The 17,147-nt window shown below is 35.8% G+C and overlaps 1 protein-coding gene across 1 annotated transcript; it reads left to right on the forward strand.

The window, feature by feature from the left end:
* Positions 1–662: 662 nt before the first annotated feature.
* On the forward strand, positions 663–15,074 carry LOC123530062 (uncharacterized). The gene is made up of 6 exons (XM_045310752.2): positions 663–917; positions 6,937–7,196; positions 8,637–8,775; positions 9,734–9,946; positions 10,350–10,580; positions 13,272–15,074. The coding sequence occupies exons 1-6, from the start codon at positions 866–868 to the stop codon at positions 13,298–13,300; spliced, it is 924 nt and encodes a 307-aa protein (XP_045166687.2). The 5' UTR covers positions 663–865; the 3' UTR covers positions 13,301–15,074.
* Positions 15,075–17,147: the final 2,073 nt, after the last annotated feature.

Raw genomic sequence — 17,147 nt, forward strand, 5'->3', positions numbered from 1 at the left:
AGCCACACAGACAGAGTGGTCACGACTTTAAGCCGATTTTATCAAACCTGACCAAGCCACACAGACAGAGTGGTCACGACTTTAAGCCGATTTTATCAAACCTGACCAAGCCACACAGACAGAGTGGTCACGACTTTAAGCCGATTTTATCAAACCTGACCAAGCCACACAGACAGAGTGGTCACGACTTTAAGCCGATTTTATCAAACCTGACCTAGCCACACAGACAGAGTGGTCACGACTTTAAGCCGATTTTATCAAACCTGACCTAGCCACACAGACAGAGTGGTCACGACTTTAAGCCGATTTTATCAAACCTGGCCTGGCCACACAGACAGAGTGGTCACGACTTTAAGCCGATTTTATCAAACCTGACCTAGCCGCATAGACCTAGTTATCACCACTTAAGATTTATGCTAATTTGAATTTCAATAATCGGAGCAAGTGATAAAATTGCAACAAATGTACTTAAAGATCTACTTTTTAAATGTCTTTTATAAGATTTCTGTGTTTTCAAAGTGGATTTTCCCCAAAAGGCAAGTTTTGGTATAAACGCGTTTGATTCTTGCTTTGAGTCAGAACAAAAATACTATAGATCAACTTTATGCATCAAGGCGTGTCTGTACTTTTAGGTCATAACAATACTGCGGTACACGCCGAGGATAGCGGATTAGTCACGCCTCCCTAATTGTCGTTGTTAATATCAGAGGTCGTGGAACTGCACACTGTTCTGACCCTGTGACATAACCGTTGCAAATTGTTGATATCGCGGAGGTTTAATAGAGGTTTTGCCGTACAACATTCACAACTGTGTTCAACAATATTTAAATATGTGTATTAAATGGAGCAGACATTCTGAATAATAATGTGTGAAAAAATGTTTACACTTTTGATTGTGATGTTACAACTTCTTGCAGGTAAACCTTTTTTATTACAAATATGAATGATATATTAACATAAACGAAAGGTATAAACATGTAGCATCTACATGATACTTTCTGTAACATCATCATCCAATATGATGTCTGTCAAATGATATCAGTTCAATTTTCAGACTCATCGTACGCATGCAACGATTAACATAATATGTAGCCTATATATTATACCATTTCAACCATGAAAGTAGTACACATACAATGCACACGCACTGTAAATAACGCGTTACTATATATTTACTGTAAGAACGTGTGCCATTGAATCAACTGAAAATCGCATAAGCAAAATTGATAAAAACTTTTTGTGCAAACCAGTCTACACTTTGGCACTGTTGATACCCTTGATTTTATGATGATTATTTTTTCGATTGCATTTTCAGGCAAAATAATGTTGAGATCATTAATGATTATTCAAGTCATGATTCATGGAATAGATTAAGATATTAACACTCAGTCAAACCAAACGACTCTGTATATTGTGACCTGATTAAAATGACCTTTTTACACTTTAATCGCACATTTTAGCTCGACTATACGAAGTATACGGAGTATTACTCAACCCGGCGTCGGCTTGATGGACTTGTTTCAAACATAGAATAGTTATTCCTCATCATCACCCACATCATATGGCACAAGGGCCACAACTCTCACGCCAGTACTTCATGAATTATTCCCCCTTTTTACTTAGAATTTCAGGTTAAAATTTTGATGCTCTTTCACTCTATCTTAATTATTACTACAATTTTTAATGGATTTGATTCAGTACATGTTCTACACCATTTCCAACAACATATGACACAAGGTCCATAAATCTGGAGGCAATATTTAATTAATTATCCCCACTTTTACTTAGAATTTCAGGTTAAAGTTTTGATGCACTTTCACTCTATCTGGGTTATTACTAAATTGATTTGATTCAAACATAAAACATTGTTCAGCATCATCACTCACATCATATGACACAAGAGCCATAACTCTTGAACCAATATTTGATGAATTATCTCCCCTTTTTACTTAAAATTTCAGGTTAAAGTTTTGGTGCACTTTCACTCTATCTCAGGTATTACTAAATGGATTTGATTCAAACTTAAAATAGTTAAGCCGCCTTATCACCCACATCATATGACAGAAGGGGCATAACTCTGGTACCAATTTTAGCTCACCTGAGCATGAAGTACTCAAGGTAAGCTTTTGAGATCGCCCTGTGTCCGTCGTCAGTCGTCCGTCGTCGCCAACAATTTGACTGTTAACACTTTAGAGATCACAATTTTGGCTCAATGTTAATAAAACTTGGTCAGAATGTTACCCTTAATAAAATCTTGGACGAGCTTGATATTGGGTCATCTGGGGTCAAAAATTAGGCCACCAGATCAAATCAAAGGAAAAGCTTGTTAACACTCTATAGGTCACAATTTTAGTCCAATCTTCAAAAAAACTAGGTCAAAATGTTACACTTGATAAAATTTTGGACGAGCTAGATATTAAGTCATTAGGGAACAAAAATTAGATCACCAGGTCAAATCAAAGAAAAAGCTTGTTAACACTCTGGAGGCCACATTTAAAGCAGCATGCCTCCAGATCGTTCGACAACAAAAAAAAATATTTCTTTAGATATCTTGAAATAAATGCTATATTTTTTAAAAATGCTTTAAAACTTAATTACTGACATACTTTATGTTACGGTAACACATGAGAATTTGCTGTTTTACTACTTTTTACGATGAAAATCGAAAAGCATTTGTCACGTTTTTACCCCATGTAAACTGTCTTGATTATAAATATCTATATTTTGAAATCATTATTCACTATTTCAGCTGTTGCGCTATTGGGTACGACGACGAGAAAATGTCTTTATTGCCGCGGCGGTCCGGAGTTCGATTTCTGACGCGGTCATCTTTTTCTCTTGATTTGGAAGTTTTTAAATATTTTAGAAACAAAAATTCATATTCTAATATTCGTAATAAGATCAAACGTCAATTTGAAAGAAAGATTATTTTTAGCCAAATCTGAAGGCATGCTGCTTTAAGGCTTATCTTCATGAAACCTGGTCAAAATGCTAATCTTGATGATCTTTAGGTCAAGTACTAATCTGGGTCAGGTGGGTTTAAAACTAGGTCCCCAGGTCAAATCAAAAGAAAAGCTTGTTAACACTCCAGAGACCTAATTTTAAGTTTGAAATTCATGAGAATTTATCAAAATGTTTGTCTTCATGACCTCTAGATCAGTTTTTAATCTGGGTCATGGGGTATCAAAAACTATCACCAGGTCAAATCAAAGGAAAAGCTAATTAACACTCTACAGGCCACATTTATGACAATATCCTAACTAGTAACAAAGTATACTGGTTGTCCACTATCTATTTATAACTTTGTTTAGCTTTGCTGGTACTAAAATAAATATATACTGGTTGTTCACTAGCTATATATAACTTTATCGCAGCTTCTTCACTATAATCTATTACCATCACGGTCAAGGTATACTGAATGTCCACTGTCTATTTTTAATCCCCCGCCGTGGCGGAGGGATTATAGGAATGGTCTGTGTCCTTCCGTCCGTAACAAAATCGTGTCCGGTCCATATCTCCTAAACCCCTTGAAGGATTTTCATGAAACTTGGGTCAAATGATCACCTCATCAAGACGATGTGCAGAACCCATGAGTCAGCCTTGTCGGTTCAAGGTCAAGGTCACAACTCAAGGTCAAAGGTTTGAGCCTTCCATTTTGTGTCCGCTCTATATCTCATAAACCCCTTGAAGGAATTTTATAAAACTTGGGTCAAATGATCACCTCATCAAGACAATGTGCAGAACCCATGAGTCAGCCATGCCGGCTCAAGGTCAAGGTCACAACTTAGGGTCAAAGGTTTTGAGCCTTCCATTTTGTGTCCGCTCTATATCTTCTAAACTCCTTGAAGGATTTTCATGAAACTTGGGTCAAATGATCACCTCATCAAGAGGATGTGCAGAACCCATGGGTCAGCCTTGTCGGCTCAAGGTCAAGGTCACAACTCAAGGTAAAAGGTTTGAGCCTTCCATTTTGTGTCCGCTCTATATCTCCTAAACTCCTTGAAGGAATTTTATCAAACTTGGGTCAAATGATCACCTCATCAAGACGATGTGCAGAACCCATGAATCAGTCATGCTGGCTCAAGGTCAAGGTCACAACAAAGGGTCATAGGTTTGAGCCTTCCATTTTGTGTCCGCTCTATATCTCCTAAACTCCTTTAAGGATTTTCATCAAACTTGGGTCAAACGATCACCTCATCAAGGCGATGTGCAGACCTTATGAGTCAGCTATGTCGGCTCAAGGTCAAGGTCACAACTGAAGGTCAAAGGTTTGGGCCTTCCATTTCGTGTCCGCTCTATATCTCCTAAACCCCTTGAAGGAATTTTATAAAACTTGGTTAAAATGATTACCTCATCAAAACGATGTGCAGAAATTATGAGTCAACCATGCCAGCTCAAGGTCAAGGTCACAACTAAAGGTCGAAGGTTTGAGCCTTCCATTCTGTGTCTCCTAAACCCCTTGAAGGATTTTCATCAAACTTGGGTCAAATGATCACCTCATCAAGAACTCATGAGTCAGCCATGTCAACTCAAGGTCAAGGTCAACTGAAGGTCAAAGGTTTCAGCTCTGTATCTCCTAAACTCCTTGAAGGATTTTCATGAAACTTGGGTCAAATGATCACCTCATCAAGACGTTGTGCAGAATTCATGAGTCAGCCATGTCAGTTCAAGGTCAAGGTCACAGCTAAAATCAAAGGTTTACCCTTTCACTATCCATAGCATAGGCGGGGGATTTAGCTGTCTTTCAGACTGCCTTGTTAACATTATTTCAGCTTCACGGTAAGCTTTGTCGGTACTAGTGCCAAAGTATACTTAGTGTCCACTAACTATTCATAACATTATTTAGCTTTGATGGTATACTTTAATAACAATATATACTGAAAGTCTACTGTCTATTTATAACTTTATTTAGCTTTAATGGTACTAATAACAAAATACGGAATACTGAATGTCCACTGTCTATTTATAACTTTATTCAACTTTGATGGTACTAATAACAAAGTACGGAATACTAAATGTCCACTGTCTTTTTATAACTTTATTTAGCTTTGATGGTACTAATAACAAAGTACGGAATATTGAATGTCCACTGTCTGTTTATAACTTTATTCAACTTTGATGGTACTAATAACAAAGTACGGAATACTAAATGTCCACTGTCTTTTTATAACTTTATTTAGCTTTGATGGTACTAATAACAAAGTACGAAATACTGAATGTCCGCCGTCTGTTTATAATTTTATTTAGCTTTGATGGTACTGTTAACAAAGTACGGAATACTGAATGTCCACTGTCTATCTATAACTTTGTTTAGCTTTGATGGTACTACTATTAACAAAGTACGGAATACTAAATGTCCACTGTCTTTTTATAACTTTATTTAGCTTTGATGGTACTAAAAACAAAGTACGGAATACTGAATGTCCGCCGTCTGTTTATAATTTTATTTAGCTTTGATGGTACTGTTAACAAAGTACGGAATACTGAATGTCCACTGTCTATTTATAACTTTATTTAGCTTTGATGGTACTACTATTAACAAAGTACGGAATACTGAATGTCCACTGTGTATTTTATAACTTTATTTAGCTTTGATGGTAAAATATCAAAGTACTGTATACTGAATGTCCACTGTCTTTCAGTTGGTTGTCAGCTATCTATTTATCGAGGTCTGTTGCTTTGATATTTGTAACAAAGCATACAGCTATCTGTCTATAACTTCATTTTCAGCTCAACAGTCAGCTATGACGATACTTGTAACAAAGGATAACTCGGTGTCAGCTATCTATATACGAGTATATATCGTCCCGGAGAATATACTCCCTCGCTTGTACTCAGTGTCAGCTATCTATCTATATCTTCTTTTTCAGCTCTACGGTCAGCTATGACGACATTTGTAGCAAAGGATAACTTAGTGTCAGCTATCTATCTATAACCTCTTTTTCAGCTCTACGGTTAGCTGTGACGACACTTGTAGCAAAGGATAACTCAGTGTCAGCTATCTATATATAACGTCTTTTTCAGCTCTACGGTCAGCTGTGACGACACTTGTAGCAAAGTATAACTCAGTGTCAGCTATCTATCTATATCTTTTTTTTCAGCTCTACGGTCAGCTGTGACGACACTTGTAGCAAAGGATAACTCAGTGTCAGCTATCTATCTATAACTTCTTTTTCAGCTCTACGGTCAGCTGTGACGACACTTGTAGCAAAGGATAACTCAGTGTCAGCTATCTATATATAACGTCTTTTTCAGCTCTACGGTCAGCTGTGACGACACTTGTAGCAAAGTATAACTCAGTGTCAGCTATCTATCTATATCTTTTTTTTCAGCTCTACGGTCAGCTGTGACGACACTTGTAGCAAAGGATAACTCAGTGTCAGCTATCTATCTATAACTTCTTTTCAGCTCTACGGTCAGCTGTGACGACACTTGTAGCAAAGGATAACTCAGTGTCAGCTATCTATCTATAACTTCTTTTCAGCTCTACGGTCAGCTGTGACGACACTTGTAGCAAAGGATAACTCAGTGTCAGCTATCTATCTATAACTTCTTTTTCAGCTCTACGGTCAGCTGTGACGACACTTGTAGCAAAGGATAACTCAGTGCCAGCTATCTATCTATGACTTTTTTTTCAATTCTTCGGTCAACTGTGATGATACCTGTAGCGAATGGATACCACAGTATTATCTATTTATCTTTAAATTCTTTTTGAGCTCTACGATCAGCTATGGCGATGCGTGTAACAAAGGATAACTTGGTGTCAGCTATTTGTCTATAGTTTTTTTTGAGCATTTCGATCAGCTATGACGATACTAGTAACAAAGGCTATCTATCTATAACTTCTTTTTCAGCTTGGCTTCAGCTGTAACAATGATTGTAACAAAGGATATTCGGCGTCAGTTGTCTATCTACGGGTATAACTTCTTTTTTCAGCTTCACGGTCATATTTGACGGTACTTGTAACAAAGGAACAGTGTGGACGATCAATTGATCTTACTTTGGAGAGAAAAGTCTATCTGAACTATGAAGGGGCAGAGCTTTGGGACAATTCCTCGACTTGTGTGATAGATATAACAACTAGAAATGACAATGAGAAAATTTGCATAAGAAAAAACAATACGTCATTTATTGATTTGATGTGCTCTTCGACACTTACTTATTACGCTGGAGGTTACACAGGCTACTCATATGGTGTAAGTATAGCAACGCTAGATGGTATGTCTTTTCTTGAAAATTCTTTTATTTGTTACTTATGGTAGATAACAAATCGAGTTCAAGACAGTATTTATTCATAAAAACATTGGTATAGATTATCCAAAATATATAGAAAATCTGTTCGTGCTTTAGTATCGCTGTTTTATGTGAAGGAATGCAGCTGTAAATTATCAGTAGATGTGTTTGTTTTGTTTTTGGGGTTTATCACCTTTTTCACAACAGTATATCAGTAATGTAATTTGGGCAGTAATAATCTAACCAATGTTCTTTTATTTTGTACAAGTACTAACCTGTTCTCCGCTTCACCACATAAATCAGAAGTGGAGGACGAATGATCTCAGATACAATTTATTTTATCGGATCGTCCCGGAGAATATACTCCCTCGCTTGTGCATCGAACTCATAGCCCAATGATCCGTTGATCTGCGCTCTATCTATTGAACTAAGCACGTTAAGAAGTCAAGTTTTGAGTTTAGGGTGATATCCTTTCCGCAGCCTTAACGTACTAAAACGTATTAGCGTCTGATGGCCCTTTCACGCTTCCGTAGAAACAACATTTATTACACGAAACTCATTTTGAAAATATTTCTGAAATGTCTAGGTATGCAGCTCTCAAATACGGTTATATCTTACATCTGAGGCATATACTAACACTCTCAGACAACATCAAAAATGACATTTTGAGCGATTTGATGAAGTTCCAAAATTATCGATGTACCCTTGGTCCGTTACGGACCCCTGTGGGATTTCTGTTTATCCAGAGCTCAAATATTTTTTCATAGATTAAAAGCTGACATGATGCTGTACTAAAGCCCAGGTAATTTCAATTCGTAATAAAGTGCTGAAAATTGGCTCCCAATAGCAAAAAAAAAAAAAAGAAGTCCACGCGCATACATTTAGACGGGGTGACCCCTGCGCGTGACCCCTGACTATCAACGAATCAAAATGCGGCTTTCGTTTTCAAGTTTAGCATTTCTACTTTCATTTTATTTACTTCCGGAAATAGCTGAAGGTCGAGTGACGTCATTTTCTGTGTTGTCAAAAACATACATGTGCCTGGCGAGATTGCATAAATATGTGCTGGCCGTCCTAAGGATATACAGTAACGAACTTCTAAGCAACCATGAACCCAGTTCTTTTGTTTCTATTTTGAGATTTGCTGTACATATATAGACTGTTCCAGAACAGCTGTAAACAAAATACTAAGATGTTTTTGTCTTCTTTAATGGGTTTTCTCTAAAATTGAAAACAATTTGAGCTGTCATGCTGATGGCGTCCACGTGTTTGCTTACTACCTTTTCGGTGTAGAAAGGTACAACACAGTGGTCAGTTGGTCTGTGCACCAAGCACTGCTAATCTACCTTTACAACAGTTGTACTTACTTCCTCTATATAATGTAAATTTTATTCTGATTTCAGGCAAAGAGTTGTTCTGATTTCAACTTTCGGGCGTTTTGTGACAGTAATAGAAAGTCGTCACTCGTATATCAGGAAAACTTCTTTTACAATACACGTAATGTCACTGTTAGTGTCGTGGTGTATTTAAAAAGAAATATACGTAAGTACTTCATTACATACTTTGATTAACTGTCAATGACAATTGTTGACAATATTACAATGTAATATATATACGTAATTATGCACGGTGAAACAACTAGTAATGTCAAATTTGGTGCATAGTACTTCACGTACATGTAATAGTTAATGTCCGATTTTTTACACAGAATGTAACATAATTGTTCATATCAGGTTCTATACAGAATTCCCAAACAAACGAACAAAAAATGGCAAAAGAAATGATCTAGTAAGTAAAGAACAATATGAAATATATTTATAGTATAGCAACTGAAAAATTCAGTGGTAGCGGATACAAATTAGAACATATGCATCAGATCTTGTTTTAAAAACGTACTTTGTCATTAAAACATTATAACCTTGTAATTATTTCTTTTAAACTTAACAGCTTCAAATACAGTATAAAGTATACTAGATGATCAAACATTTGTACTTATTCCATAACGGTTAAAATTCCAGTATTTTAGAGGATGTGGTGTCTCTGCATATATGTGTTTTTCAGTTATATCCCGCCAAAATACATTAAAGATGTCTGGCAATACTCATGTTTCCCTCCAAAAAGGCTATAAAATTCATAAAGAAAGTAAAGCTTTAATTTCCTGGCATTCTTCGTCATTACTGGCACATCATCTTTATTATGTTAAGTCCTAGTAGATCATTTAGCAGGCTCCAAGCTAACCTTCAACACCCTTCTTTTTGCACTCTTCGTGAAATCCAGACTACCCATATGTTTAATTAATTTGAATAAGCTATGTGTGCGTGTGTGTGCGCGAGCGCGTGCGCGTGCGCGTGCGCGTGTTGCTCTTTTTGCGGAGAACAGACTTGCGCTTATAAATTGGTTACGTACAAAAAACTACTTTAGTACATCAGTATAAAGCAAAGTCATAAAACAGAGAGTACAAACAAAAAACCTATAAATGTGCACATGCTTTCAATTTCAGAGACTACTACCCGGCGTAGTTATACACGAGCACCCTGGTCTTCGTGGACATCCTGGTCGTCGTCGGACTATGGCAAATACGATGGCGGTAAACCAAAGTCTAAAACAAAAGGCCTTGTTATTGGTTTAATAGTTGTAGGGGCATGTCTGGTGTTTGGTTGTATTTGTGCAATGCTGCGAGAGCGCATGTGTCCACCACCAGAATATAGTGCACGTAAGTAACTTTGTTTTTGGTGATCGGTTGTGTTTGTGTCGTTCTTTGAGGACCTCTCTTTCCTGAACGAAATTATAGTGTACGTTAGTTAATCTGTTTTTGATGGTCGATTAGTTTTATACAGTGCATCGTGAACTTCTCTTTTCTTAAAGGAGGATATACTGCACGTTTGCAGTATCGACCGGAGAATATTGATACCGCACATGGAAAACATGTAATCAATCAGAATAGTATGTCAATATAAATCAAGTCATGTTTACGTTATATAATATGTAACAAAATGTCTTTTATAACACTTTATGTGATTGGCAATTCACCTTTAGACTGTGTTATTTATAATTTTGTAAAATATACTGCATGTACATTGATGGCACTCTAATTAAGGTTATGATATATACTTCAGCGCCAGCGGTAGAAAATGAAACTTCAGCGCCATTAGTACAATACAATCGGGAGGACCAACATACAGCAAACCAGACACAAAATGCTGCAAGTGGTTTCCAGCCACAGCAACCATCAGATAATGCAGGGAACCATGTACATAATTCCACGTTTAAACAAGTACCAAATCAAGACTCTCAAGCCGGGTACCAATCCGATTTGCCTCCTCCAACGTATGACTCCATTCCTTCAGGTATGAAAATAAAGTGCGTCTATACAACTACAACTACTGCATACAGACCTGTGCGCCATGCTAATTGCCAATTGCTAAATGGCAAATAGTTAGTGCAAAAATGTTTTTTGCTAAATGTCTAATGTCAAATAGTTATAGTCAAATGATAATTACTTATTGTTAATTTTGAAATACGAAAAATAAAAGTAAAATGTTTATTGCAAAATGCTTATTCAAATGAAGAGCTGATAATGTCAGTGTTTATCATTTGAGTCAACCTGCTTCAAATCTGACTGCTAAAACATTACATGTTTTCACATAACTAAATAATACATTTATTAATTTAAGAGATAAGGATCAATATCTCATAAAAATAAAATACTTTGACGATTAGCATTTGTCATTTGGCAATAAGAATAAGCTGTTTCACCTTTAACACTGTTTCAAAGTTTATTGGCAAATCGGCATATTAAATACAATGCAATTGGCCATTAAACAATTTAAACACAGTACAGATGGACACTACATTCGTAATATTAAATCTATCAATATAAAACATAGTAGTAGTAGTAGTAGTAGTAGTAGTGTAGTTGTGGTAGTGTTGTATTAGTAGCAGTAGTAGTAACAGTAGTTGTAGTAGCAGAAGCAGTAATAGTAATAGAAGTTGTAGTAGTAGTAATAGTGGTTGTAGAAGCAGTAGTAGTAACAGTAGTTGTTGCAGTAGTAGTAACAGTGGTTGTAGAAGCAGTAGTAGTAATAGTAGTTAGAAGTGGTAGTAGTAGAAGCAGTAGTAGTAATAGTTGTTGTAGTAGTAGAAGTAATAGTAGTAGTAATAGTAGAAGTAGTAGTAGTTCGAAGCAGCAGCAGCAGCAGCAGTACTGAACAAATAGTAGTAGTAGTAGTAGTAGTAGAAGAAGAAGAAGAATTTTACCTAGAGTCCTCAGAACTCACAGCATTTTTAGTCATCATGTGAAGGTGCTTTAACTGGGATAGTACACAGCCAGACCAGAATTATGGCCATAGACCTAGTCAACAATATGCATAAAGGGCCTAGAAGTTTTTTTCGCATGTATCTCAAAAAGTATTTGACGTTGCATTATTAAACTTTATTGGAATATTATTCAGCATGCGAAATTGTGTATTACTGTAAAATCATTTAATTTCGTGGGCATGAAATGTCGTGGTTCTGGTCACAACAGCAATTTTGTGGGGACATAAATTCGTGGATGTCAACTTTTGAACATAAAATGAATGGGAATTTTATTTCTTCGTTGGGATTAAATTTCGTGGATTGACTCAACCACGAAATCCACTAAAATTAGTCCCCCGCGAATATTAATGAATTCACAGTTTGTTTTTTGTAAACTTTTACTCAGCCGACAAGAGTTATGACTCTTTACTTAGTCAAAACATGCATAAAATAGTATAAAAGTTTGTTTTACACGAATCTTAAAATGTATTTGACCTATGGTCATGAAATATACGAAGGTGTGCATCTAGGGTTCTAGATGGGATTTCTGTCGATCAAACCAGAGTTATGGTCCTTGATTTAAATAAAATGTGCATAAAGAGCATACAAGTTTGTAGATCATATATATTAAACCATTTTACCATTAAAGAATTGTTGTACAGAAAGTGATTTCACTCGGCTAGACCAGAGTTATGGCCTTTAATTTAGTGAAATAAAAATATTTGACCTGTAGTCGTGAAACCATGAAAGAATGTTATTCAGCATGTGGATTTGTGCATCTGAGTTCTGTACTGGATTTCACTCTGCAAGAACAGAGTTATGGCCCTTAACTTAGTCAAAAATATGCATTAAGGCCAAAAAAGTATATGTCACATTTGAATCAAGAAGTATTTAAAATGGGGTCGTTAAAAATTGGAGGATTGTTACATTAGTATGTATCGTGTGTTTGCGGTCTCACTCAGCCAGCCCAGACCTATGGTCCATGATTAAGTGAAACATTCACATAGAGTGCTTATGTTGCCTATTACTTAAAAAATAATTCACATAGAGTCCCGAAACTATGCACAGTGACAGGAAGTGGGGGCACCACTGTCCTTTAAACATACATCAAGTTTTTCTTTAAAAAAATGGGTCTTCTGACATTTAAAACAAAACTGACATTGCGTGTACTTTGCTATTTTATAAGCTGTTCAATGGTTGTCACTTATTTTAATAACACGAATAATACTATAAATTGTCAAAAATATTTAAAAAACGTCTCAGTTTGGTTTGGGAAATTCGAACCTTTTTTTTTTTTTTTTTTTTTTTGGATTTAACGTCGCACCGACACATGATAGGCCATATGGCGACTTTCCAGCTTTAATGGTGGAGGAAGACCCCAGGTGCCCCTCCGTGCATTATTTCATCATGAGCGGGCACCTGGGTAGAACCACCGACCTTCCGTAAGCCAGCTGGATGGTTTCCTCACATAAAGAATTCAACGCCCCGAGTGAGGCTCGAACCCACATCGATGAGAGGCAAGTGATTTGCAGTCAGCGACCTTAACCACTCGGCCACGGAGGCCCCTAAATTCAAACCTACGTATGTTTTCAATGACGGAAAATATCACAGAAATAGTCCTGAAACCCACGACACTTTGCTCACAAATCCGTTACAAATGCTCGTCCAAAACCATCGACTACGGTATTAGAAAACTTTATGTTTTATGATTGAACAAAAAAAATGTTATTACAATATTTCAGCTCCTCCACCACCTTATCCTGGATACTGAGCATAAATAGACTAAAGAAATGGTGATTTACATCTTCTTTGTAATGGACGACATATTTGGAAATAAAGATAGACAAAACAAGGAATAGCTCGAAATCTTCATTCAAGTGTTGACACGTTTTGGAAACAAAGTTAGTTTCTACATCATTATAGTTAATGAGGTAAAGTTGGACAAAACAGGAAATTCTTCATCTACATCGTCCTGTTTACACACAACAGAGACAAAGTTTGACAAAAACAGTGAATCGATATCTTCATCATCATTTGTACATGATATGGGACAGAGTCAGATAAAACAAGAAATTTCTACAATGTTATCGTCATGTTTACACGCTATGGAGACATAGACAAAACAAGGGATTTCTATATCTTCATCGTCATTTTTACACGCTATGGAGACATAGACAAAACAAGGAGTTTCTATATCTTCATCGTTATTTTTACACGCTATGGAGACATAGACAAAACAAGGAATTTCTATATCTTCATCGTCATTTTTACACGCTATGGAGACATAGACAAAACAAGGAATTTCTACATCTTCATCGTCATTTTTACACGCTATGGAGACAAAATTAGACAAATTAGACAAAACAAGGACTTTCTACAATTCCATCGTGTGTTTACACACAACAGAAGCATAGTCAAAAAGAAGGGAATTTCTATATCTTCATCGTCACGTTTACACGCTATGCAGACATAGACAAAACTAGGAATTTCTGTATCTTTATCATCCTGGTTACACGCTATGCAAACTTAAAGAAAATAAGGAATTTATATATCTTCATCGTCATGTTAACTTGCTACGTATCCATAGGCCAAACAAGGAATTTATATATCTTCATCGTCATGTTTACACGCTATGCAGACATAGACCAAACAAGGAATTTCTATATCTTTATCATCCTGGTTACACGCTACGCAAACTTGGAGAAAACAAGGAATTTCTATATCTTCATCGTCATGTTTACACACTATGCAGCCACATATCTTCATCGTCATGTATACATATGTACACGCAATGGAGAACAAGGAATTTTAACGATTCCGTCACATTTCTTTCGTCAAACTTGATAACTTTTCTACTTGGGCGTGTTTATATTTGATAAACACTGCCTTTCTACATTTGTATATTTATCTTATTAATAAATATTGCCTTTCTACAAAGGTGTGTTTATTTTAATTGAAAATGCTGCCTTTCTACTAAGGTGCGTTTATTTAATTGATGACAGTGCCTTTCTACTTAAATGAGCTTATTGTAGGGTCTTTTTGACTGCTCTGTGTACATGTTGAAATGATCAATATCCTGACATGTATTTTGATTTTCTGATACCATTTAATTGGAAATTAAACCACTTATTTTGTAGCGAGAGCAACTGTAAGGATTGAAATTTTTCGGTGTAGCTGCATGTATAGCATGGATTTTGACCTAGATTTTGCACGGAACAGGTGCGTGCTGTAACGACAGACAAAACAAGGAACTGTTTGATTCCACTTATTAAGTCTGACACTTAATATCAGAAGACAAACATTAAATAGATGATATTCAGTAGTTTTGTTACCAAAAACCTAAATGATTTATTCTAATTTTAAAGCTTTTAATAAAATATCATCGCAAGAAGAATCGAAAGTGAACTACTTACCTACCCCGGGCCCGCTGCGTACCTCGCTTACAGATGTGAATGAGTGGTGGCTGGTTTCGCATATACAGCAGATTCATTTTTTTTTTCTGAAAATAAAGCAAACATTTTAACAACTCTTTGTTATTATTTCACAGACCTGAGTTATTCTCTACATAATTTAACACCAGGGGTCGTTCCCTACTGAAGCCTCTCTCTGGTAAGTGCAGACAAAAATAATAATAACACGAATGGTGGCCAGTAGGTCAGCTGAAATACCTAAAAAAAAAATTGAAAATAATGACCATGCAAACAACAATAAAGTGCAAATTAAATTGAAAAATCACTATTCCATCTTATATCATGTAAGTATTTACCTTTTACTTTACTCAAATAAAAAAGATTTCAACAGTTGTTGGAGTTTTCTCAACCTGCAAATGCTTGAATATTTGGCTTTCAGTGTTGTTTTTTGTGTGCGTGTGTGGGGGTGTGTGTGTGTGTGCGTGTGTGTGTGTGTGTGTGTGTGTTGTTTTTTTTAACTGAAAACGTAATTGAGTAATTAGAGTTTTGGGAGTCACTAGTGAGTTTTATTTTTATTTTAGGTATTCAACTGATTTAGCCTTTTCTAGTCCAACTAATTGTACACTGGTCGACATGTGCTAGTGGGGTACTTATAAAAATCAAACTAGTACATCATACATGGACTGTTACGGGGCCTGTAGGCCCGGAAGTACTTGTTCTGTCCAGGAAAACCATACAATGACTGAAGCATTGCGACCCGGCAAACTTTAGAAAATAATATATCCGATATCGTTTATGGTAGTTATTAAAATAGCAAACAATTTCTTTACTGACATCTTGGTCATTGTAGTTTTTTCTTAATTCATATGAAAACTATGCATATCGTTCGAAAATCAGACGTTCAGAATACTTTATTTTGAAACTGCTTATATCGAGGGCTGAGCGCGAAACTGTTGTAACTATATAGGAATAAAGAACAAGATACAATAGTTTCGCGTTCAGCCCACGATATGTAATCTTTAAAATAACGCACAAAATAGCGTCATGGGAACACTTAAATTTACTCAGACAAGTACAAGACTTGAATTCTGGTATATTTAATTAAAGCAGTCTGTGGATTAATTAGACATCTAGCTATTACGTTTCTCAAGCAGGAAAATTTTGCTCAAAATGCTCACATATTATACCTGTAAAATATCACCAAAAGTAAACACACTTCTTTATTATTATATTGTCATTGTAAAAAATATATATATACTCAGTTCTATTTGTTATGTTATGTTGTGTTCCTGACTTATTAATCTTTAACCTGGATTTTGCCTTTGCGACCAGTGCCAGACAAGGACCAGCCTGCACGTCTGCACTGGTCGCTATTAAGTCTCTAAATTTTCAGTGAACACCTCTTCGATTGATAAATGGTACTGCTCAAATTAAATGATAGTCCATTTTAGAAATTTAGCAGGTTAAAAGTTAAATCCATTACTAGCAACCATATATGTACGGAGAACGTGTATGTAGACACATTTATTCAAATTCAAGATACAGTCGTCAAAACTACTTAGTTTCTATAAAATAAATTTGAGACTATACTCAATGCAATTTTTCCTGTCTATGTTTATTTTAATCATACATAGTCCAAATAAATGAAGAAAGACACTTTTTATGTGACTGAATAAAAAATAACACAATTGTTTTAGCTGCTAATTTTCAGATGTAATAAAAACAGAAAACTCTTTTGTTTGCACTGGGTCTGTTTATTTTACCGATTGTTTTTTTTTTTTTTTTTTTTTTGTTGGTTTTTTTTTTCGTCAAAATGAAAAAAGAAACAAACAAGTATATATCATCAAAACAGTGTTATGAAAGTGTCGCATAAAACATATGTTAGAAAACATATAGGCAATATGCAATTCATCAAAGTAAAATATCAAAAGTTTACTGTATAGATTATTTCAAACCGGCAGTTACTAGATATGCTGAAAACCATTTTTGGTGCTTTTCTGTCCACTCACCATTACCTCATTCTGTTGGTCAGTTCGTCCTCATTTTCCGTATAATAAGTCTGTCATTATTCAAGGTATTTTGATATTACTTGACCAAAACTACACATAGACGGTAGTAATCCGTCAACAAATCACTGACTTGTGTACATCATATGTCTACTTTCGGTTTAATTCGGTCCTATTTCGCAACTTTCAAAAGTTCTCACGT

This window comes from Mercenaria mercenaria, chromosome 13 (assembly GCF_021730395.1).
Source record: "Mercenaria mercenaria strain notata chromosome 13, MADL_Memer_1, whole genome shotgun sequence".
Lineage (NCBI taxonomy): Eukaryota > Metazoa > Mollusca > Bivalvia > Venerida > Veneridae > Mercenaria > Mercenaria mercenaria.

Excerpts from the sequence above, each read along its gene's own strand:
- LOC123530062 (XM_045310752.2), top strand. The coding sequence starts at position 866 with ATGTGTGAAAAAATGTTTACACTTTTGATTGTGATGTTACAACTTCTT. Across the intron at positions 918-6,936 it reads GATGTTACAACTTCTTGCAG|CTTCACGGTCATATTTGACG; the intron begins GTAAACCTTTTT and ends TTCTTTTTTCAG. Across the intron at positions 7,197-8,636 it reads ACACAGGCTACTCATATGGT|GCAAAGAGTTGTTCTGATTT; the intron begins GTAAGTATAGCA and ends TTCTGATTTCAG.